General features: G+C 39.5%; 1 protein-coding gene across 1 annotated transcript; it reads left to right on the forward strand.

Moving 5' to 3' along the window:
* Nucleotides 1-4,950: 4,950 nt before the first annotated feature.
* LOC131240263 (FRIGIDA-like protein 3) lies at nt 4,951-24,943 on the forward strand. The gene is made up of 4 exons (XM_058238387.1): nt 4,951-5,105; nt 10,918-11,962; nt 16,010-16,179; nt 24,297-24,943. The coding sequence occupies exons 2-4, from the start codon at nt 10,930-10,932 to the stop codon at nt 24,702-24,704; spliced, it is 1,611 nt and encodes a 536-aa protein (XP_058094370.1). The 5' UTR covers nt 4,951-5,105; nt 10,918-10,929; the 3' UTR covers nt 24,705-24,943.
* Nucleotides 24,944-26,179: the final 1,236 nt, after the last annotated feature.

Genomic DNA, 26,179 nt, shown 5'->3' on the forward strand with positions numbered 1-26,179 from the left:
GCATAGATCGCAACCCGTGATCATTATCTGGGCCCTCCGGGGCCGATAAAACGGTAACATAGGGTTCAAACTTGTCGGCAGTTTCGAAGTAGGAGTTCGACGCAGGGCGTAAGGATCTCTACAATAGACGTATTCTATTAGCAATTGTGAAAAAAGGGTTTCAATAGTCTAGGTTTTTGGGTCGAGGGTTGGATCTCACCTGTTTGTGGTCCCGCTCGTGGCACGAAGTCTTCTCTCATTGTTCAGGTCTGTTCATGGCTCTGGAGGTGGATGGCCCACTCATTTTTCAGTTTGTCTCGTTCAATTTCCAGTTTGGCCCGCTCAATTTTCAGTTTGGCCCCCTCAATTTTTAGTTTGTCCCGCTCATTTCCATATTTGCCTGCTCAGTTTCCAGTTTGTCTTGCTCAATTTTCAGTTTATCCCACTCAATTTCCAGTTTGGCCCGCTCATTTTCCAGTTTGTCCCGCTCAATTTTCAGTTTGGCCCGCTCAATTTCCAGTTTGTCCTGCTCAATTTTCAGTTTGTCCCGCTCAAATTTCAGTTTGGCCCGCTCAAATTTCAGTTTGTCCCGCTCATTTCCATGTCTACCTGCTCGATTTTCAGTTTGGCCCGCTGAAATTCTAGTTTGTCCCGCTCATTTCCATGTTTGCCCGCTCAATTTTCAGTTTGTTCCGCTCATTTTCTAGTTTGGCCCCCTCATTTTCCAATTTGTCCCGCTCAATTTTCAGTTTGGCCAGCTCAATTTCTAGTTTGTCCCGCTCAATTTTCAGTTTGTTCCGCTCAAATTTCAATTTGGCCCGCTCAATTTCCAGTTTGGCCCGCTCAATTTCTAGTTTGTCCTGCTCAATTTTCAGTTTATCCTGCTTATTTCCATGTTTGCCCGCTCAATTTCCAGTTTGGCCCGCTGAAATTCTAATTTGTCCTGCTCATTTCGATGTTTGCCCGCTCAATTTCCAGTTTGGCCCGCTCAATTTCCAGTTTGTTACTTCATGGTCATTTTCATGCATTTCACGGGAATCCCGGTGATTCCGTTTCATTTCATGGTCATTTCCATGCATTTCATGGTCAATCCCGGCGATTCCGTTTCATTTCACGGTCATTTCCATACATTTCATGGTCAATCCCAGTGATTCCATTTCATTTCACGGTCATTTCCATGCATTTCATGGTCATTTCCCTTCACTTCACGATCATTTCCATGCATTTCACGATCAATCCCGATGATTCCATTTCATTTCACATCAATCCTGGCGATTCCGTTTTGATTCACGGTCATTTCCATGCATTTCACGGTCAATTTCCTTCACTTCACGGTCATTTCCATGCATTTCACGGTCAATCCTGGCGATTCCGTTTTGATTCATGGTCATTTCCATGCATTTCACGGTCAATTTCCTTCACTTCACGGTCATTTCCATGCATTTCAGGGGCAATCCCGGCGATTCCGTTTCATTTCACGGTCATTTCCATGCATTTCACGGTCAATCCCGCGATTTCGTTTCATTTCACAGTCATTTCCATGCATTTCACGATCAATCCCGGCGATTCCGTTTCATTTTACGGTCATTTTCATGCATTTCACGGTCATTTCCTTTCACTTCATGGTCATTTCCATGCATTTCACGGTCAATCCTAGCGATTCCATTTCATTTCACGGTCATTTCCATACATTTCATAGTCATTTACATGCATTTCATGGTCATTTTCCTTCATTTCACGGTCATTTTCATGCATTTCCTGGCAATTCCCAAGACTTCAACCCAAGCCCAACCCAAGTTTTATTGAGTTGCTGTTTGTATGGCCCAACCCCAAGACCAAACTCGATACATCTTGACCAAGCCCAACCCAATGTCGGGTCGGTCACAGGTTGGTCGGGTTGAGCCCGCCCAACTTTCAGCCCTAAAATTATATATGGCACGTCAGTAACTAATTTTGGTTTAGAAAATATTCTTATTATATGAATAAAGAAAGAAATGAAAAAAAAGAGATTTTTTTTATATGCTTATATTTACATATTTATATAAATATGTGTTAGAAAAAAAATGTAGGTAGAATAAAATTCTCCATGTAAAAAAAAAAAAAAAAAAAAAAAGAAAAAAAAAGAAAAGAAAAAAAAAAGAAGAAAGAAAGTGTGTTGGGATGTGGCTATAGCTACGGTTATAGCTACGGTTATAATCCGTAGCCATAGATCGGGGGTGGAATCGCAAGGTTCACGATTAATCGCCGTGTTGGGATACGGCTATAGCTACGGTAATAGCTACGGTTATAATTCGTAGCCATAGATCGGGGGTGAAATCGCGAGGTTCACGATTAATCGCCGATAGGGACAGCAACTTGCGGTGGAATCATGGAATCCACGATTGAGCGCCAACTTACTGGTATAGCTACGGATTATAACCGTAGCTATATCCGTATCCCTGTCCCCCACCATTACCATTCTACTTGAACGTCTACCGTTGAAACCCTTTTAGGGGCCCCACAAGTTTTGGATCATTACGAAAATCGTTTTTCCTCTTCATCCAGGTCTGTGTGGCCTTATGAATAGATTGGATGGAAAATAAATGTTATGGTGGGCCCTACAAAAGTTTTAACGATGAAAATCAATTTTCCGCTGCTCTGTGTGGTGTGGCCCAGTTGATCATTGGATATGATTTTCTTTTTTTTGGATAATGCTCCGAAATGATCTCGAAATATGGATGAACGTTGTGGATATAATAAATACATAGCTGTGGGCCATGTAACTTTGATCTCTTTTAAGCCGTTCGTACAACTGTCCGTTGGAGGAGCGTCAGCGCTCGTCTTCGCAGTGAAAAGGAGGGGTAGTTTCGTCCTCAGAGTCGCTGTCCGCACGTGCTAGTCTAAGTTGGTCACTTAAGTTTGTATTCTTTCATAAAAACCGCTGGGTAAAAGGTTTTGTCTACAGTGGTCATTTTCTCCCCAAATTATAAGTTAGAAAGGGAAGCGGATTGGCTATCTGTGGGGGCCACCATGTATGCATGTATCTTATCCAAGCCGTTTATCCGTCTTTAGGGCATAATCTTGAAATTGAATCATATCCGAAGCTCGAATGTAAGATACCTTATGAAATAATGAGAATAATGATGTCCACCGTTGAAGCCTTCCTAGGGCCCACCATGATGTTTATTTATCATCCAATCTATTCATAAGGTAAAAAAGAGATGGATGAAAAAGGAAAACACAAATATCAGACTCCGAGAAGTTTTCAACCGTAGGCATTCAATCCATACTGTTTCCTGTGGTGTGTTCCAACTGAGATTTGGATATGCTTCATTTTTGGACTCTCCTAGTAAAATGTGTTTTTAAAACAGATGGACGGCGTAGATAAAAGACATAAATTACGGTGGCCCCCTTAGAGTTTAGTAGCATACTAGTTACTCAGTACGCAGTCTGTTTCCGGAAATGCTGGCGCATGCACTCCGTTCACTTTCGGCAGAGGTTTCCTAGGAACGGACTCTCAGGCCACGGCACTCGTGAAACAGGACACACGTGTTTTAAAAAACACACGTGTACTAGAATCGGGCTCCTCGTCAGGAATGCCCCACTATTGCTGTCCCCACATCCAAGAGATCAAGATGGTTGGATAATCCTAGCTGGTAGATATGAGGAGATAGATGGACGGTTCAAAAAGCTCGAGAATGAATTTGACGTTCCTCAATTATCCAAGTGGTTGTTAGGCTTACATTACCGGCCCCATCGTTTTGATAAGGTTAGATCAATGGTGGGATGAACATCTAGTGTCTACCACACGTGTAGCTTGTTCACAGGTGCTGCGGATGTGTGAGGGAGGTGCAGCCCAGACAAATGAGGTTTTTTTTTTTTTTTTTTTAAAAAAAATTATTTATAAATATATAAGTACGTCCCCACGTATTGTTCTAGTATACGTCAGGACAATATCCTTCAATCTAGGTCATGGTTTCGTGATCCAAACCATTGATCTTCAAGATTGGATGATCTTATACTTCTTATCAATGGCCCACAAATTAACGGTTACGAAGACTACTATGTGGGAAAGGAGAAACGTTAAGTGATTAAAGGAATGATATATTGAAAACCAATTCTCTTTTGCCTATTCTCCATTTACAATAAGACCCATCACATAAACGGTCCGGATCTTTGAACACGACACCAGATCCAAGGCTACGGTCCAGAGGTATCCCACAACAGTGTGTCGGAGGTATTGTAGCAAACATCTCCAGACAGCCAAACCCCGAGCGATGCGCGATAACCTTCTGGCATACTACACGCAATACCATGCCAAGCTGTCACACGAGTAGGAAATCTGAACCGTGGATAGTGTGGGACCTTCCATTAAGATAACTAGATATAAAAATCAGGCAGTTTCATTCCCAAAGATGGTCCATTTCCGTAACAAAAAGCAGTTAACGGATTAAAACACTTGAAACAATGGTGTCCGTCCTGATGATAATACGAGCCTGGTTCTTGCAACAGATGACCTTCAAAACCGGGCCCACCATCAGCATAGCTCAGATGAAAACTCACATCCACGTTGGCACATGTGCCGCGTGCAAAAGCTGCGTGTGGGATTGGCCAACCTCTCTCCTTTTTGTGAGTTTTTCATACTCTGGCAGCATACGATGCTTGATACTCACGCACTCAGAAATTGTACATGTGACACATAAAATCAAATCAAACCGTTTAAATTGTGGATCCTACTGTCTTTAAGTAAAAGCTCAAACTAACTTTGTTTGAACAATCTCAACCTCTGATTCATGAACGTCTGATTCTTTCATTTTGAACCGTCCAATAACTCTCCACAATCAGATTGTCATATATTCAAATAAGCATTTTTTTGTGTGTATGATACATTTATATTGGAACCCATAATTTAATTTAAATTAATAAAAATCCATGTATGGAATATCTATATGGTTTCTAAGTGGCTGAGTATCAGCTATTACCGTCATCCAGAGTAGGAAGGTATTTCTGGTTATAAAAGGCTGAGACGCCAAAACAAGAGCCCTTCTTTTTCGTATGATGGTGTCGGGTCCTCATACACGAGCTCTCTCTCACCGCCATTGCTTTTCCTTCTTCTTCCCGGACCACACCCATTCCCCTTAAAAACTGTAAGTTTCTCTTATTCCTCTTTTGCCCTTCTCCCCTTTTGCTTATCTTCTACTCTACTCTTTTCCGCATTTGGTTTCCTGTAATTGGATGGTTATTTTGGTAAATTCCACCGTAAATGGAGCCTGGATTGTTGAACGTCGAGCAGAAGAAACGACAGAGAAACATCACAAGGAATGGGTTGATGGGTCATTTTCTGATTTGGGTCTGGTGTGGTTGGTTTTTGGTTCTGGGTTTCTGGGGGTTTTGGTAATTCTGAAACTTTTAAGCAGGTTGGTTTTTTTTAACCCTATTCTGATTTGTTTGTGAGATTTTTTTTTTATTTTTATTTTTTTAATTTTAGTTTCTAGTTTGTTTGGTGTTGGAAATGGGGTTTTTTATTTTTATTTTTTGGGATTTGGGTTTGGAAAGATTGATAGTTTCATAGTTTGGTTCTTGGGTGTTAGGGTTTTGGGGGTTTGGTAGTTTTGGTTGGTGACTTTTTAGTAAAGTTTGATTTTTCGGGTGGTTAAGGTTATCTGTTGGAGGTATGGGGCTGAATGTTTTGTTATGCAAGATGGTCTTAGTTATCTTCTTCTGCATTTGTGTATCTTTGTTATCTCCTAGGGTTTCAGTATTTTATGATTTTGGGTTGTTTTTGTATCAATTTTGAACTTTTTTAGGTGATTAGGTATGCAAACCCTACTTCTTGAATCCAACCAACCAAAATATTTGAACTTCGTAAGAAATAATAATAATAATTACCAATGTATACCACAAATTCACTAGAGGAGCTGTATCGAAAAGAAGAAGCAGCCGAAGCTTGTACTTTCGTAGATGAAACCAATATTGAAAAAAGAAGAAGGAGGAATTGCGGTGAAAAGAGTCCATTCTAATTTCAAAAGCTCCCAAAACAAGTAACAATCTCTTGTAACTGAAAACCCCACCCAAGTTCTAGCCATACATTGGGCGAACGCCTCCATTAGATGGGGCCCCTCGTTTGGGCGCGTTTGAACTTAACTTCAACGGGAGCTCAGTGGTGGAACTCAGGCTGTCAGGTATTGGGGGGTTGGTAATGAGCAATGTTGGTGAAACAGTGTTAAGAGTTCCCTGGCCCATTGGACATCCTTGGATGGAACTTTGCCAAAGCTGCTGCCTTACTCTTAAGTAGGATCACAGTCAGATGTAACTTTAGTGAGGGTCAATATCCTAATTGAGGAAGCTTCAGACATCCACACCTCTCTCTTCATTTCTTTCTCACGTACTGAGATTGGCCAACACGAGGGCAGATAAGTTAACCAAGGACAGTTTATTGTGGGGATAATTGCTGATTTCAGAACATAGGCAGGGCCCATGATTGTGGCTTAGTTTTTCTGGGTCTGCATTTTATTGTACCTGTAATGGTTGGCTAGGTTTTCCTGGCTGTAATGGTTAAGTTGTTTTTTCTCTTTTTCTTTGTTTAAAACAATCATACATTCATCTACAAAAGAAAAAAGAAAAAAGAAGCTCCAGCCATCCATTCTTTTCCATCCCTTCACTTCTGTCCAAGTAAGCCAAAACTACCTATATTTGTCTCAATTAGGGCCCGTTTGGATACCACCAAATAAGTTACTTTTTCTACTTATGGCAGTAGATAAGTAACTTATTTGAGATAGGTAAGTTTGGTTTAAGATCAATTATAAGTAATTTTTTTACTTGAAGTTACTTAATCACTTCAGCTTAACAAGTAGAAACTAAGATAAGCGACTTAAGGCATAAGTAGCTTATCTTAAGTAACTTACAATCCAAACGCCCCCTAAGAATCAGTAACCAACAACAACTTAAACCAAGGATACCTGGATCATTGGTTGCTTTGTTACATGGTATGTGAATGAGAGCAGGTACATGGAATGCTACTTCCTCCAATCTGTGGTACAGGTACACTTGGGGTGGGGTCCGTGTACACTTGGGGTAGGGTCATGTGAGTGGGTCCCTCAAGTACATGCCCTAAGGGCTTGTTTGGATTCATGGAAAGTATAGGAAAGGAAATAACGTTTCTTGGGAAACCTTATTTCCAGGAAACTGTTGGAAGAGAAACATTGTTTTCCTTGTTTGTTTTTCAACAAGATTTTCCTAGAAATTTAGAATTTATTTTCAAATTTGTTGTTTGGCAAAATAAAAAAATTCTTTAAAAACAAGTTTCGTTAGTTACTAACATGTGCCATATTAGCACATGTGGCTCATGTGGGATGCTTGAAGATGGATATTGGCACATGTGGCTATATGACATATGTGGGCACTTGAAGCTAAATTGTGGCACACGTGGTACATGTAAGGTGCTTAAAGCTGCACAGTGGGTGGTGGCATATGTGACACAAGTGACACATTGACACATTTGACACTTAGGCACTTGAAGGTAGATGACAACACTTGTGCACATTGGCACATGGCATATTTGGAGCGATTGAAGGTGGATTATGGCACATGTGGCAAAGTGGCGCATGTGGAATGCTTTGCACATGTGGAGCACAAGAGAAGATGAATGGTGGTACGTGTGGCATATTAGCACAAGTCGGGCACAAGAGAAGATTGGTGGTGGCACATGTGGCACATTAGCACATGTGGGGCACACAAGAGAAGATGGATGGTGGCACATGTAGCACAGTGGCACGTATGGGGCATAACTGAAGATGGACAATGGATCATTTGGCACATGTGGCACATTTGAGGCAATTGAAGATAGATGCTGGCATATTTGGGCTTAACCCTTGATAAACTTATTTTCCTTCCATCATTGGAAAATACCTTTCTTAGGGTGGAGGTGGGAAAATAAATAACAAAGATGGAAAGTGGGAATTGTGACATGGTGTTTCCCATAAATTTTCACAAAGAAAGGCTTGACAAACAATGGAAGGTGAGTTTCATTGGAAACAATTTTTCCTTTACTTTCCATGGATCCAAACAGGCCCTAAGTATATTTATTTATATACGAATTCATAATGTAGTCTATACATGAATGACAAATGTTATTATGATATTTCTCGCATGCATAGGGGGATTGACGATTTAGGTAATCCCAAACTTTCCAATTTTACTCCCCAATACTCATGCAACCCTTAATGACAACAAGTAGAAGTCTCATTTTGGAAATGCCTCCCAATAAAAGCAACTTGACAAAACTCAGAACAGTCCCAAAATTCATAACTTCAACATTAATAAAAGCAAACTTTTACATTGGAATCCAAGTAATCCATAAAGAAAAAAGGGGGTCCCAAGTAGGGGTGCACACGGGTCGGTTCAGTCCATTTCTGGGGTGAAACTGGAACTGAACCGTTCCTAACGGTTCTAGGATTTTCGGAACCGGAACCGGACCGTTAGCACCCTAGAACCGAACCGGAACCGGACCGTGAAAACCGGTTCGGTTCCGGATCGGTTCCACAATTCTGGGCTGTGTAAAATCCAGCCCAAATTCAGAAGCTACGCTGAATGGAGAGAGAGAGAGAGAGAGAGAGAGAGAGAGAGAGAGAGAGAGAGAGAGAGGGCAGGGGCCTGGGCAACCGCACGGCGCACGCAGACTCGCAGATGGCGAGAGAGAGGGAGACGGTGAGAGAAAGAGAGATAGAGAGAGAGACAACGAGAGATGAGAGTGGGCAGGGGCCGTAGCCGCATGCAGATAGAGTGAGAGACAACGAAAGAGAGGGAGACAGCGAGAGAGAGAGAGATAGGGTTTTTGTTTTTTTAATTTTAATCTTAAGTTCGGGTCCAAGGTTCCGATCCATGGTTCGGATCGGTTTTACAAGCCCCTAAACCGGAACCCAACCGTATCCAATGGTTCTTGGATTTTTGGAACCGGAACCGGTGCAATCTAGAACCAGACCAAACTGGACCGTTAGATCGGTTCCTGTCCGGTTCTATGGTTTTACCGGTTCAATGTGCACCCCCAGTCCCAAGTAACTAACCTAAATCCCGTAACAAAAACTAAACATTGAAGTAATGCTTGAACGATTGGATTTGGTGGAAATAACTTCACTAAGATGTAGCTCACGTTGATTAGATTTGTGTTGTAAAACCCAGACTGGACCTCAACCTGTTTATTGTCAGTGGTTCTGTTCAAACCGGAGCAAGTGGGGTTGACGGTTCCAACTGTGATGCCTATTCTAGTATAAATAAATAAGATGAAAAACATCATACGAGCAAACACCTATAGGACGTTGGATATAGTGTTTCTCTTTAAATAGTGAAGTCATTGGTTCGAAAACTTTTGAACTCCATCTTAAATTTTTTGTATTAAGAAAGTTGTTACTGTCCTGTCTGGTCCAATTGGACCGAATGCCTGATCCGATGGGCAGACTTGTTGATTCGAATGGTTTCTTGCCCAAAATGGGTCTCCAATTGACTTGACTCGTTTTCTTGTTCAATTCCCATCCAAATTGGTCCAGCCCATAGTTCACAACAGCCACACCACAAAAAGTATGGGAAATTTTTGTGTCTAATTCGGTTTAAATTATTAAATAAACAGCCAAAATTGGGTCAAAGAAATGGAAACGCCAAAAAAATGGAGAAATGAAGAGTTCGGGTTTTATACGGTTTGGACTAAAAAACTGGAGTGAAGACGAAGGCTGTAGATGCACATATAGTTGGGCATATGTTGTATATGAATCCATAAATTTTTAAAAAAAAGAAAAAAGTTTGTATATGAAACAAGATTATGGTTCAAACTTCAATAAAACAGTTAAATTTCCATGTTGATGAATTATATTGTACATAGGTAATCAAATAGAGGGTTAGTATCATTCTTTGCCTCTCTCCTATCTTTCCTTTCATAGTAATCTCTGTATAAATTGATCCCTGTCTGCTTAATTTTCTCACCTTCCACTCAATTTGATCAATTGATGATAATGACCAATCTTTGTCTTTAATCATGGTTTTTATTTTAATAAAACAAGTTCCTTTAAAGGAAAAAGTTCTGCCAATGTTCTGAAGTATTCAGACTTTTAAACATTAAACAATTATACAATTTCTTTTTTTGGTAAAAAATATGGAGAATTGACAGAGTTTAGCTAACTATGGTCCCCAGCCATTTGGACCATTCTAGGTTTTAAAATATCAGATTAGGTATTTGGGGACTGCTTAATGTGAAAATTAAACACTGAGCGAGTATATTTAACCATTTGATCACAACTGGATCTCTAGCACTTTCTTCGATCCAGAGAATAGGCTTCTGCTAAGGTGCTGTTTGGGCTTCTCATAGGAATTTAAGTATTTGTGGTTAATTTAATCAGTAGTAAAAACTTTATTAAAATAGAGGAAAATAGAGAAATTACTACATGGTGAAATGATATTGTAATAAGAAACAAACTCTTAACATCTTGTTGGTTGGATTCACCTCCTAAGCTTTGATGCGGTAAGAGCTAACCTTTCCCTGGGACCCATATTGATGCTAACTAACATCCATGAGTTCATTTTAGTGATGGATTGGACTGGCTCATCAGGTTCCCCGACTTAAAAGTGCCACAAGCCAGGCTTGAGCCGGATTCTTAGGCGTGATGGGCCTGGCCCAGATATGACATATTCTCTGGAGGCACAGCCAAATGTTAGGGACAGGCCCATTTACAGCTGTTTTGGTGGGCCTTGAATTCCAGGCCCAATTAATAAATGGGCTACTGCAGCCTCATGCAAGCCCAGCTCATTGCCACATGACTTTTCTTTCACTCATACGCATCGTACCCTTAGATGTTGTGTTTCAACTTTCAAGTAATCCTTTTGGGTGTAATTGATCGGGTCCAATTTCTTCTCCATGTTCAACTTTCAACTCTTAAGGCAATTTTTTCATGGAAATGTTTTGTGATATGCTAGGGCTCCTTTACCATGGCTGATACGCAATCAGTTGCTACGCTCATCGAGTTTACAACTTCTAAGATACAACAACTTCAGCAAGCATTTGCTGAACTTGAAAGCCATAGTGCCATATCTCTGAATCTGAAATGGAAAGAACTTGAAGAACATTTTCATGGGTTAGAGACTTCATTAAAAAAGAGATTTCATGAGTTGAAAGATCAGGAGAAAGAGTATCAAATCAGGGCTTCCGAGGCTCAGGAGATGTTGGAGAAGCGCGAAGCCATGGTTATGGCTAAAGAGCAAGCTTCATTAGAGCTTCTACAGGAGAAAAGAGATGCTGCTCTCTCTGCTATCGGGGACACACTCGAGAAATACAAGAAGGCAGCATCAGAGCCTGTTGCTAATGGTATGAGCAATGGCAACGCGGATGTTATTGTGGAAGATAAGCTGGACATGAAGGATACTGAAGCCAGCCCAGGAGATACAAAGCCTGCCGTAAATGGCAATGTGGAAGTCAAGCCTCGTCCTCAGTTGGTGAAACTGTGTGAAGAAATGGATGCAAAGGGTCTCCACAACTTTATTTCAGACAACCGTAAAAACCTTGCTGTGATACGGGAGGAGATGCCATTTGCATTAAAGAGTGCAACAGACCCAGTCTGCTTGGTTTTGGATTCTTTGGAAGATTTTTACCGCATGGAAATCCCATCACTGGATGGGAAGAGGGATGCAACCCTTTTGGGCCTCCGCAGAACTTGTATCATGTTGATGGAGTCTCTCGTTTCATTGCTAACGGGCATTGAGTCAGATTCTGTAATCTCATCGGATGTTAAAAAGCAAGCGAAAAAAATTGCTGACGACTGGAAGCCAAAGTTGGACATTCTTGACACCGATTCCAGCAGTGGGAACTCTTTGGAAGCTCATGCTTTTCTGCAGCTTTTAGCCACTTTTGGCATTGCTTCTGAATTCGATGAAGATGAGATATGCAAACTCATACCAACTGTTTCCCGACGCCGTCAAACAGCTGATCTATGCCGCTCACTCCGTCTGTCAGGGAAAATGCCAGGTTGGTTTTGTTGCTAATTATGCTCATTGCTATTTTTTTTTTAGATTCCAGTATGTAGTATGTTTCTGCCTCTCTCCTTTTCTTTTCTTTTTTTTCATGTTGTCATGGCATTATTTTTCACCACTTTCTGTTTCTTTGAGGCTATTATGCTTCCTGAATGCATCTCTGACCATTTTCCCAGAAAAGAACCCCTTTTTTTTTATATTATTTTTACAGTAGGTAGTGGAGAATTGTGAAATATCCACTTCTCGTGATCATGCTCGTCTCCTCTGATTGAAGAACGAGGAGATTGATGGCGGAGCATTTATTCCTTAACGTGAAATTGACCTAGGATGGCGTCCTCTCAGTCTTTGAGGTTCCTTGGGTTAGGCCAAGTTGTATTGACTTGTTGTTTCTGTCAAAGGCAGCCCTAGGTCTAAAGCCGTGGTGGAGTGGTGGTTGGCATTGCTGGTGGTTCTCTGGTCTGTCTGACTTGGAAGGATCAATTGGTGTTTTCGGAACAGTAGGATCCATGCTGCTACCATTGTTAGTAGATTTATGATGTTAATCAGGGCTTGTCTTGTTGGCTGGGGGGTTGTAGCCCTTTTTGTATTCTTTTCTCTTTTGTTTTGCCTTCGGGTTTCTAATAAAATTTTCTCAATTCTCAAAAAAAGTTTCAAGAATGTTAGAGATATTCGTTGTTTCAGACCGTGAGCCAGATTGTGTTAGCAGTGCTTCCCAAATATGCTGAATATGCTTGGTTTTGGGGTGTGCAGAAAAAGAAAAAAGGAAAAAAGAACTTGCATTAAGTGGGGTGCGTTTTCTGGTCTTATCTCATTCACGATTTGACTGTAGCACATCCTGTTAGCCTTCAGATCATGTGCAGCCAAATGCACCCATAATTAGCTGAATGAAATTCACCATTTTATTTCATTAGAATTGGCTGGACAGAAGGGACACAAGAATCACTTGAACGAGTCCTCTTTTAAATTTCTTTGTTTTGTTTTTAAAGGGAATGGTTTTTCTGGTTAGAGTGTGTATGGTTGCCCCAAATATCATGAAATTTCTTGATATGATTTATCAGTTTAATTTGGTGCAAAATATCATGAAATATAATGATAATATATGGTTGTGGAAGTAATGCTAACATTGATAATCGGGCTTCACATATCATTGAATTCTAAGTGGGCCTTGGAGAGGAAGGACCCCAAATGAAATCCTCTCCCATATTCCCGTAATTCTTTCATGACCATTTGTTGGTACCCGATCGCGCATTTCCAAGTGTTTTACTGTAGCGAGCTATTGTGGGGTGTCTCTTTCATGAAATGAAGATTTGAAAGACTTAGCTACCATTGCCTTTTATTCTATTGTTTGATTTGGTATGATCGTATGATTGTTTTTATTTTGTTCTCCATTCCAAATTCCGCTGCATCTTTTCCATGATTTTTTTTTTTTAGTTTTATAAAATGACTAAAGATCTTGAGGCTTGTGCCTGATCACCTATGTCCCACCTTGACCAACTTTGCCCATTGTCTTGTCTGAGGCTGTTAGTTGTCCCTATCGATTAACTGTCCTTAAATATCTTTCGGAATGATTGACCAACAAATTAACTTATTTTTTCCTTGAGAAATACTGGTCATCCAAACTCACTGATTGTAATCAACTTAAGTAATAGTCTATTACATAGTTCCCGTGGGAGTTTTGTGCTCTCTTTTCTAGTCCCAACCCAGATAATGGAGTGTTTCGTCAAGTCATCAAACTTTTTCCATAACTTTCATCATGATTCGAACAATATGACATCTCAAAGGAGGAGTAAGAAGAAGAAGAAGAAGAATAGAGGATTGGAGACCCCAATTAATTGGGATAAAGGTTAGATAATGATGATGAAATACCGATCATCCAATTGCCAATAAAAGGACTGATGACCATTTTATTGAACCATCCTCTACAGTCTTTCTGAAGAAGTAAACGCATATTTCTAAACCATTACTTACCCAGCAGCAGATCGGCAACCTGCATCAGTAGTATATCCAGTAGCTTATATGATGATGATTAAATCAAGGTATTCCGTAACGGTAATGGTGGTTGTAATGGCCACAACCGTTACCTTTACGATACAAGGTGTAACGGCCATCACCGAGCCCGTAACAGCTGTTGCGGTCTCCTTTTTTTTTTTTTGAAAAAAAGAAAATCCAAAAAACTTGTATCGGCCCCATAATGGACCGTTATGGGGCCATTACGGCTTTTATGGGGGTGTAATGGGCCGTTACGGGGGCTGTAATGGCCTTTACGGGTCCTTTTTTTTTCATAACGCCTGTTTTGGCATATACGACCCTGTAACATGTAACAGTTGCCATTGTTACCTTTACGTAACAAGCCTTTACGGCACACCGTGGCTGAAATATTGATCATCCAATTGGCAATAAAAAAAAACTGACAACCATTTTATTGAACCACCCTGTACAATCTCTCTGAAGAACTAAACACATCTTTCTAAACCATTACTTACCCAGCAGCAGATCAGCAACCTGCATCAGTAGTAGATCCAGTAGCTCAGCTTGAACCTGTAGCAGTAGATTCTGGTAATTAAGCATTTCAAAAGCCCATCTATATATGGGCAAGTGATCCCATGAGTTTGATTCTGCCAATCCTAGTGCTACCAGCACCAGTTAAGTTGGTTGAGATGATCCAGTAAATTTTCGTGCATCGACAAAGCCAGTATAAGTAGCGATGGACTCTGTTGATTCAGCTCCTTATCCTAAAGATTGGGAGGTTTGTAATTGCTTGGTTATGCCTTGCTAGAGTGTTGTCTTATTTAGATGAGCCTTTGCTATATTAGATTGCTTGTACGGGGTTTGTTACTTAAAAATTAACACTGATAATTACTGGCTTAAATAGCTGGAACAACACTATGATAATGATGATGATGAATTGAATGCAGAAAATATTGCTGGTCTACGGGGATTTATTTTTATTTTTATTTTTATTTTTATCATATACAGGTGTGATGGTTTTTTGGATTTGCTCATTTTAGTCCTTTCTCTTTTCATCTTCTTTCTGCATAATTGGTCAAATGTGTAAGAGATATGTGAAACATAGAAATAGGGATGCAAATTGCGTGGGTTGGGTCAGGTTGAGGGTCAGCCTGAGCCCAACCCGACCTAGAGGACCCAATGTGCAACCCCACCCAACCTGAATTCCAACCCAAGCTGCGCAACCCAAACCTAACCCAGAAGTTCTCTATGCACGACCTAGCATGAATTCAAATCGGGTTGGTGTTTTCCAAACCGAACCCAACCCGGGGATGTGGACAACCCAACATGAACTAGTGTTTTAAATAGCATGCAGCGTATAGCGTGGCTTTGGTCCTCTATAGCATGTAGCGTAAGCTACACAATCCTTAATATTTTTAAATTAAAATAATAGAAAATGTGATAAAATTTAAAAAATGCATAATTTCTATGAATCCTTAACTACGAATCTGGATCATCAACCACTTATTTCCATGCAATCTCTCTCTCTCTCTCTCTCTCTCTCTCTCTCTCTGCCTTAGACATTTCTAAGTGTGACTTCTTTTTTTATTTATTGAAACATCACAAATTCATGATATAAACCACAATTTGGATGGTCCGGATTGATCTAAGTGCTCTATCCATGATATAGACCACAATTTGTATGGTCCGGATTAGTTTAATGTAGTGCCATGTGTCATAGGTATAAGTCATCACCATTTCAAAGTAGGTGTTAAACTAACATAGAAAAATCACTTAAAATTTTGAGATTTTAGGTAGCTTAGGCTATCTATGCTACAGTGCATGTAGCGTATGCTACATTCACTGTGGCTTACACTCCCTGGGAGTTACGCTACAAGTACACGCTATGCCACAGCGCTACTGAAAACACTGACCTGAACTAAGGTTGGGTCATTTGGCTTTGGGTTGACCCAAAGCCAAGTTGCAGCCCTTGTAGAAATGACATTGTGCGAATGCTTAATGTAATTTTCCTTTCAGGATTTTGATTTTTAGCCTCTATTCCCGTCTTTTACTATGCATTGATTTGATTTTGCAGGGGCGATTGAAGTACTGGTAAATAGCGGAAGGCAACTTGAGGCTGTTAACCTGGCATTTGCATTTGAGCTCACGGAGCAGTTTGCTCCCGTGCCATTGCTGAAGTCTTACTTGAAGGAAGCAAGGAAAGCTTCACAGGTGAAACCCGGAAACACATCGCCAGGTGCCCAGGTATTGATTCCCATTAGCCAAGATGCTATTATTCTCTTTTCTAATAAGGGATTTGGATTCCTCAAAACTACTAGAGCTATAAGCAGAGATTAGTTTTGCCGAGGCTTGCTTTAGAAGCTTTGGAGGCATTGGAAGCATGTTTCAAAAAAACATGGACTGTGTCTTTTCATCAGTAAACTTGAATTTATGAGCTCGCTGAGACGCTGATCAACTGGGACCTCAGTTGTCTCATTTTGGCCTGGTGCATAAGTATCAACTGCATACATAGATAGTCTGGAAGTCAATGAGTTTGACATGGACTTGGACCTTTTCTGAGTCAAACTGAGAAATCAACAAGCGACTTCTGGTTGAGTCTTAGAGGTGTAAAGAAAGCGTGTGTTTCAAAGATCAAGCTTAGGGTCAAAGAATTAAGATGGCTAGTTCAGACCTGTGGAAGTCCTCTCTCCTGTGTTCTCTGCTATTTTGGTCTCCATGTTTTCTTCTGTTTGAGCGTTAGGATCCCTGTTGTCTATGGTGGTTAGTTGCTCTTGATCTATATGGTCTTGCTGTATCTTTTTCTTCTCTAATAATATTTCATCATTAATTGAAATGAAAGTATCTGTACTTATACATAAAGAGAGTAACGGGGGACGATTTTACCACCATAAATATTAATGTCTGCTTGATGTGTATGGAAAATGAGGAGACCATCGACATCTCTTTATTCATTGCCCTTTTGCTGCTAGTGTGTGGCATTATTTCCCATCTTTCTTCAACACTGCTTGGGCGATGCCAAAATCGCCATAAGATTTGCTTTGGGCTTGGCAGAGGGGAGGAGTGGGAAGAGGTGGTAAAGCAGTGTGGAGGTTGACTATTTTGGCTGTATTTTGGGCCATTTGGGGGGCCAGCAATGGGTGATGTTTCTGCAATAAGTGGGAGAGCCGGGACGAGGTCATTGTTAAAATTAAGGGCATGGTGTCAGAGGGGGCTTTGTATGTCAAAGAAGTCCCAGCAGGACCTATTTTCTAATTTGTTCGGCTTGTTGGTGGTTTTTGTCTCGCTTCTCGTGAGCTGCTAATAAAATTTTAGTCACTTCTTTATTCTAAAGAATTTTTAATATTTAAAGGGCATAGGGAGACATTTCAAAAGAAGTTGGGGGGTTTTTTTAGGAACTAAAAAAAATGTGACTGCTCACCAATGTGTGGTTCAAATTTCAACTATAAAAAGCAAGAAATTCGCTTAGTTATTCCCTGCAAAAGTCTCTCTGAAATTTCTCTCGTGGATTTCTTGTTCCCTCCCTCTCCACGTGCATTCCCCATGCCAAATCTTGGCCCGAACTCGGCACCTATGAAGGTCAGTGATCTCTATTCCTATTTTATTGTGATTATACAACTTCCTAGTTTCACTAATTTAGCTAATGGACCACATGATCCAAGACCACAATAAAAGATAGCAGAAATGTTTTTTAGTGTCAACGATATCGGTTGATATATTCCACGATATATCATGTATCCCACTTGGGCGATAAGAAACCCCAATATAGTATCTGAAATTTTTCGTACCATAGAAGATATCACATGATATTGCAATGTATCATATAATATTCCCAAATATCATGAAATATCGTGACCACTCCTTTTGTAAAATTCTAGATATTGACAATATCAATCGATATGAACCGATATCGCACTGAAATGTGAGAAGGGCTTTCTTTAGAAAATTCGAAAAAAAACCGTTCTAGATCTATTTTTCTTGATTCCTCGGATTTCGACCATTCCGCTTGAATCCCTTCAAAGAAAAACACAAATTTCCAATCAGAATCAAGATTTGGGGTCTTTTTAATCTGGTGAGGATTTTCGAGCTTTGATACCTTTTTTTTACTATAAAATAATGTGAAATTAGTGTTAAATGGTTAGAAATCCAAGATTCTTAATGTTGGGCATGAAAAATCATTTGGAGCTTTAATTTTGAGATTTATTTATTTTGAGGGGGGATTGGGGAAAATTTGAAAATTTCCCAATTGCTCCCAATTCAATTGCAATCTTACTGTCCAAACACGAAATTAGGCATGTATGTAACCTGATCTAGTGATTCTTATTAATTTGGGAATTTTTCGAGAATAAAATAATTAAAATTTTTTTTTTACAAAATTTCACTTCAATCAACAGTCAATTGGCCCTCATTTTAGAGTATTTATGAGTGTGTTTGATGAAATCATCATCACATACACTCTAAGTTTAGGATTATTGAGAAAATTGAACGATTTGCGATAAATTGTAGAAAATTTGAAAATTTCCAAATTAGTTGCAATCTTAGTGTCCAAACATGAAATTAAACATGTATGTAACCTGATTTAGTGATTCTTGGTGATTTGGGGATTTTTTAGAAAGAAAAATAAATTAATTAAAAAATATTTTAAAAAATATTGTTTGTTTTGATTCCACTTCAATCAACAGTCAATTGGCCCTCATTTTATAGTATTTATGAGTGCGTTTGATGAAATCATCATCACATACACTCTTAGTTTGGGATTTTTGGGAAGATTGACTGATTGGTGGTAAATTGGAGAAAATTTGAAAATTTCCAAAGTAGCTGCAATCTTAGTGTCCAAACATGTATGTATCTCGATTTAGTGATTCTTGGTGATTTGGGGATTTTTTAGAACGAATTTTTCAAAATTCCACTTTGATCAACCTCAATTGGCCTCCATTTCAGAGTACTTTTTTTTCCCAAAATTCAACTCCTAATGCATGCATAGCTCTATATCGGTCTATGCTATAGTCACACACATCATTTACATTTATATTTCTAGTTTTCTACTTCTCTTTTGTTTTTTTAATGTATCAGTGTTTGGAATAACGCTCATAGCATAGCCATAACACTACGTAGCATAGCTAAGTAGCATAAATCTTGTAGCTCATAGCGTATGTGATGCGGACATCAGTGGTGCACCCTTTAGAGTGTACCGAAGGAGGAGGCGTCGCCGACAGAGTACTGAAGCAAAGGAGTTGGTGTGGATGGATGTTGGGTCCATCGGACCCATTTTATGACGCGTTATGAGTGCAAGAGCGACATAACCGTACCCTGACCATAGATCCATGGGTCGGATTTCACACCCTACCATACGGGTGTTTTAGTTTTATGTTTTTTTTTTTTTCCAAGGGCTTTATTGCACTTTCTTTATTTTTTCGTCTTTTCGTTATTTTTCTTGTTTTTAGGGGCTTTGGTGTACTTTTACTTTTTTCATAACTTATATTTACATTGTGAGAAACCTTATTTTTATTATTATTGAATGAATAGAAATTCGTATTTTTCTTCTTGTTTATTCAAGAGATTAGGGTTTTAGGATCCGCCCTCGGGTGTTGAGAATTCCAACTTGATTTTAGGTTTCTTTCTTTCTAGATCTTCAAGGTGCAAGGAAAGGTAAGAATCATCCTCCTTTTCTTTTGACGACAAAAGGACCTGTACTTTCTTCATCTCGACCCTTCATTCTTCACCCCTTTCGTTCCTCTCTGGATATTCTCTTTCTAGTTTGAACAAAAAAGGGGAATAGTTAGTCAGTAAAATCAAATCCAAACTTGACTGTATGTTAGATATAGGACATCCTCATATCCCTAGGTCCTTCCTTTTTAATGTTTACGTGTTTTTATGCTAAGGGGCATGATTCTAACAGAATGACCTCATTTTTGTGTTAAAATTTACTTAATCTCTTCGATTGGAAACGGTTAGTTGATTCATGTATTTATTTGAACATTCTTTAACCTGATTATACATGCATCTAGGATTAGGTCATCATATGTCCCTGCATCAGTACGCTACAACTACGTTGCGTGTAGCGTTCATAGCGTATGCTACAATTTATTATTTATTATTATTATTATTTTTTGAAATTGTTAAAAATTGTGTAAAACTCACATTTCAAAAAAAAAAAAAAAAAAAACACCTTAGAATGTAAAGTTAAAACCACACCTTTCTTTGCTTATTTTCACTTAAAATGGTGGTGATCCTTTGTTAAAGTTGGTGTGACACTCACACACTAAAAAACCTTTAAAACTAAACTAAAAAGAAAAAAGGGTTTTCTAAAACCCCTCTTTGTATAGATGATATCTGTGTTACTTCGTACTCTTTGACATGTGGGATTTTTATTTCTTTTCATACTTGTGAGTTGTGACTTGTGGTTTTCAATTGGATATTATTAATTAAAATGGTTTGCTTAAAAAGTTGTTGATGTGACAATTATTTGGTTTGGTTTATGACTTTATATATATGGATTAGCTTTTGATAAATGATAATTAGCAACTTGTTTGAACATGCTTATACTTGAAAAAATGAATAATCTTTTAGGCGTTTTTATAGTTTTTGCTTTTTTCTTACTATTTATCATAATTTTAAATTAGAAAATAGATTTATTGTGTAGCTTATGCTATATGCTACGCTATTTACGCAACACACTACAGAGGGTTGAACACTACGCAACACGCCACCACTATTTAAAACATTGTCCATACGTTATATGAATTAACCTCGCATGTACTTGCATCAATTCAATCAAATAGTGCATAGATTAGGACCCTATACAAAGGAGACCTATTATGTGTAATTGTTTTTTGTGATGTTTTGATTTCTAAATGGGTATTGATGTCTTTTTTGACAATTCCTCATGTTTCATTGAAAAATTCAACCAATTTCTAAATGTTTCCCAACAATAGCAATACATTATGCGATGCATTTGTATCCCAAGGGTGCGATACATTATGCAATAACAATACATAAAACATTGACAACCAACTCTTTCTTTTAAATAAAAACAAGAAAAGAAAAGAAAAAACGGAGGGTGAAAACAACAGCCAAGTCTTGTAAATCAATGGCTCAAAAAAGTGTTTTATCAAATTTTCATTTAGTGGAATGAGAACACTTTCTATATTTCCAAGAGACTGATATGAGATAATAGGGTGATGTGCTAATTGCTATGGAGATAGTCAACCAATATCCCTAGCCTCTTTCTTTGTTTTTGGATAAATAACCATGTTTTTCTTTTTTATCTGAAACGATGACAATTTTCTTGATAAAAGGCCGCAACCTAAAGAATACAAAGAATCGAAAAGTAACACAAAAGAGAACAAACAACTTCTACAATTCCACCCAACTTTTAGAGAACCGATACCGTTATCATTATTGAGTAATGTATTGCACTGTTAGGATATGGATACATATCGGTTATTGCATGGGATATATCGGTTGTATCGCATAATGTATCGCTGTTGTTGGGAAACATGGGAAAACATTAGGAAATTGGTCGAATTTTTCAATGGAACTTCAGAGATTATTAAAAAAGACATCAATACACAGTTTTAAATCAAAACATCATAAAAAACAAGTGCACATAATAGATTTCCTTTGTGTGGGGTCCTAATCTATGTGCTGGTTGATTGCATTGGTGCAGGTATATTCAAAGTCTATTAATATAATTTATAAATGTAAAAAGACATGTATGGAAACGTAAGCAATACATTTAAAAACAAGAGAAGTAGAAAACTAGAAATATACCTATTAAATAATGTGTGGATGTGGCTCAGACCCACATAGAGCTACGTGTTGGCTCAAAATCATCATTTCCATCTCGGCGAGGCTAGGCGTAGTACTATTGCCCTACAAACCAACAATACTATGCTCAAGTCATGGTAGAATGGTATTAGTGAAGATCATGGTGTGTCGTAAAGGCCGTTACGTAAAGGTAATGATGGAAATCGATACATGTTACGCGGTAGCAAAGGCCATAACAGTCATTACGAAAAAAAAGAGAGACCCATAAAGGCCGTTACAAGCCCCGTAATGACCTGTTACACCACCCGTAATGGCCATAACAGTCCATTGCGGGGTCGATACAGGTTTTTTGGATTTTTTTCAATAATAATAAAAAAAGAGACCATAATGGCCGTTACACCCCGTATTGTAAAGGTAACGGTGGTGGCTGTTACGACCACCATACCGTTGCAGAATAGACTAAAGATACTCTACAACATAATGCTGGTACTCATCCTTTTTATTTGAGAAAATTTGGAGAAATTTTGAAATTTCTCCAATATCCCACAAATCGGCCCACCTTCCCCCAAACCCAAAATTAGAGTATGTGATAATGATTTCATCAAACACTTTTGAATATTCTAAAATGGGGGCCAATAGACTGCTAATCGAAGTAGAATTTTGAAAAAAAAAATATTTTTTAACATTTTTAATTAAAGAAAATATTATTTTTTTCTAAAAAATCTCCAAATTACTAAAAATCACTAAATCAGGTTCCGTACATGTTTGATTTTGTGTTTGGACACAAATTGCAACGAGAAATTGAGAAATATATATATATATTTTTCTAAATTTCCACAATTTGACCCATCTCCCCCAAATCTCAAAATTGAAACTTCAAATCCACAATTTTTCATGCAAAACATGAAGAATTATGGATTTGTAACCATTTAAACGTGATTTACACACAAGAAAGAGAGGATAAATTGGAAATGCCAACCGGATCGAATGGGTGAGATATATAGGTACTACACGTGCGTTTCATACTGCAGAGGTTGGATACAAGATATATCGTGAGATATATCGGCCGATATCGTCAATACTAAAAACATTGGGCACGATTACATTTGCTTTTATCGCCCATTCCATGACCAGCTCCTTGGACAAATTGCTAATCTCAAAAGATATATTTTTCCAATTTCGAAAACAGGGACTATTCCTTTCCATCCATAACAGCCATATTCCAGCTAGAAGACAGGCGCCATATTTTCTTCCCTAGCTTCCCTTCACCCCCACCGTTCCAAGATGAAAAGAATAATTCTATGGAGCTGGGCGTAACCCACTGAAAACCAAGATTAACAATGAAACTGTCCCATATCTTCCTAGCAAACTCGCAATGCATGAAAAGAAGAATCACCAATTCTTCAGCTTGATAACACAAGAAACATTTGGAAGAATCATTCCTCTCTTGCGTAAATTGTCCACCATCTGCACTTTGTAAGCCCACCAACCAAGCTAAAGCGGTGCTACCTTCGGCAGAGCTCCGTATCTCCAAATATATATGATGTATGGCTAATCTCGAAGACCACCTCATCGAATCACTGTGAGATTGTTGGCTGAACCTTGCTCACATAAATAACCATGCTACCTTTAGGATTTTGGGAATATATGTTTGTTGACACCTGACATTTCCTATTATTAACGTCAAAGCTAAACTAGGTCTAATTTGACAATTATTGTACATGAATCTTTTCTTTCTGTAAGGGATGGAATGTGTAGATGTCCAACGTAGCTAATTGTCTTAGGTTACACTCAGAAGCGCCTTAAGAGTCAGCAGCAGTTAGAATGTTTTCCTACCAAAATAATATTTTATTCATTTCGATTAGTAATGCATGGGCATTTTCACATCGGGCTCGAGTGGGGTTGCCTTTCGGATGCAGGGGCAAACTTGGGGTGAGCGGCCCGTGTGAGGCGGTACCCATGTGATTTGGGGCCCATGAGGGGAGTTCGGCTGAGGTCCTAACTCATGAGATGTGAGGATTGGGCTATGAGATAAATGGATAAATTCGCCATGCTCTATTAGTTCGAGCTTTTAGAGCAAGTGGTTAATTGTCCCACATCAAAGTGGTATCAGAGCGGGACGTCTCGTGTTCGAGACTCCTCACCGGGAGTGATTAATGCACGGGCATTTTCATACTAGGCTCGAGTGGGTTGCCTGTGGGATGCAGGGGCACACTATGGGTGGGTGGCCCGTGTAAAGCAGGTGGCTCACGTGAGGCAATACCCATGAGATGCGGGCTTTTAGAGCAAGTGCTTAATGGTAGAAAAATTGATACTCCGACAATTCGGAGTTAATACACTTTGAACTCAAAAAGCTGGGAATGTGTCTGTATGTTATATGAGAGTTCTTTGCCTGCCTCCCAAATCGTAATCCACTTTACAATTTGGTTATGATTTCTTTCTAGTCATTTTTAAAAATTATTTGATAATATTGTACATACTATAGGCCAGAGGAATGCGGTTTTACTGCATTATGGTGGATGTGTTTTCTGCCTGACTGAAATAACCAATCGATCTCTGCATGCCTGTATTCATCTGAACTTCCTGCGTTTCAGAATGAAGCAAATGACCGAGAGCTCTCTGCTCTCAAGGCCGTCGTCAAGTGCATTGAAGAACATAAGCTTGAGGAACAGTACCCTGTCGACCCACTTCAGAAGCGGATTCTCCAGCTGGAGAAGGCCAAGGCCGACAAGAAAAGGGCAGCCGAAGCTGCAAAGCCACAATCCAAGAGGCCCCGCGCCAACGGAGGCAGTTACGGGCCCCGCATCATCACTAACATCCCCGACAAGAGCTTCTACAGAGTGCCCGAAAGATACCCATACATGTACGACAGGCCATACATGTATGCCCCCGAAAACCATGGTTCGCCGCTGCTGGCTCCAGCAGCTCCCTACAACATCTCACCCAGCCATGGAAGCTATTACGGAAATGGGTATCAGTATGCAGCCCCATACATACACTAGTGGTGGAAGAGGCGGCAATGGCGGAGTTTGGGATTGTTTACTTGTTAGTAACAGGTAGGTTTTTAACCCCCTTTGGATGTTGTTAGTGTACTTGAACGTGTTTGGACAGACTTGAGTATTTCAGAGCTGGGAAGCTTTTGTTGTTATGTTGTAAGTGTTTGTGGGATTGTGTGAGTTGGGAAGCAAATGCTGCTGATCTTCTCTAACAAACAGCTTATATCTATCGTTTCTAATGTCTACTCGTCACCTCTCCTAATTCTTCTTCTTCCTCTTGGTTTTTTTTTTTTGAATGTTGTGCGAGGTGTTCTTGGGTCATCCATTGTAGGTTTTCCGTTTTTCTTTTCGGAAGGTTGAGATGTTTGATTGGAAATCGGATTGATGGTTCTGATTGGTTCTCGACATGTCTACGGATTCCAATTGGTGGGTCCTACTATGGATGTCCCATGTTACAAAACCATTTTGATTGAATATTCTGGCATCTAATTAAGGGTGCGTTTGGTTGAACCAAATATCATGAAATTTCATTATATTTCAGTCTTTTTTTTGTGCAAAGTTATGATTTCTCATGGAATTTGGTGCAACCAAACACCCCTAGTAAACTGGGACCATTAGTTTTTTTTTTTTTTTTTTGACATTCATCTTCTACCATGGTTAGTGGTGGGCCCACGTGGACGGTTCATGTTCACCAGCCATACAAGCACATGAACGGTGAGATTGGCTTGCTAGAGCTGGAAAAACCTGAACTAGGTAGAGCCTTGTCTCTACCCATGTGGCGATATTATGTATAAATCAGGATTGTTCATGGCAAAGTTTTGTGGGTCCCACCTAGAGCTGGGCATTAACTGACTCAACTCGTTCCGACCGGACTTGATCCAAACCGAATGGGTGAGTTGGTCCGAAGCCTACGTCCGAACCGCGTAGGCTTCGCCCAATCCAAATTCAAATCGAGTCGAGTGCGAGTTACCTAGTAACTCAACCCGACTTGACCGGAAACTCGATCTGTCAGATACAACTCTGATCGACAGGTAGAGTACATAGAATGGGTGTAAATGTTAAATCTCCAAGAGAAATGTGGGGGTGTACATATCAAGTGCATGATCAGTCAGCTAATCTTGACATGCTATATAGATCCCATAGGATCAAATTCAGTCTATCGGATTAATCTTTTTAATCACATGTTTACATAGGATTCAAAGGTTGACCTTTTTGACATTCAATATGTTTATCACATGAGTGGACCACCATACAAGAAGCTGAGCTAGGTCCTTAGTCTACACCATTACGCTTAGCTTTTGAACGATCCAGATCTCTCAATTGGGAACTCGTGGCTGCAAGTATACTTGCAAAGTACAGTTTTGAGAGAGAGAGAGAGAGAGAGAGAGAGTGAGAGAGGCGAGGCGATTGAGTAACAGGTGCTGAATGGGGTGGAAGGGCTACGATCATGCAGGACGGCAGGGGTTGGAGACACCATGCGA

The sequence above is a fragment of the Magnolia sinica genome, chromosome 3 (genome assembly GCF_029962835.1).
Source record: "Magnolia sinica isolate HGM2019 chromosome 3, MsV1, whole genome shotgun sequence".
Lineage (NCBI taxonomy): Eukaryota > Viridiplantae > Streptophyta > Magnoliopsida > Magnoliales > Magnoliaceae > Magnolia > Magnolia sinica.

Coding starts and splice junctions, on each gene's coding strand:
- LOC131240263 (XM_058238387.1), top strand. CDS start 10,930: ATGGCTGATACGCAATCAGTTGCTACGCTCATCGAGTTTACAACTTCT. Junction 11,963..16,009: donor TCTGTCAGGGAAAATGCCAG/GTTGGTTTTGTT, acceptor TTGATTTTGCAG/GGGCGATTGAAGTACTGGTA. Junction 16,180..24,296: donor ACACATCGCCAGGTGCCCAG/GTATTGATTCCC, acceptor CCTGCGTTTCAG/AATGAAGCAAATGACCGAGA.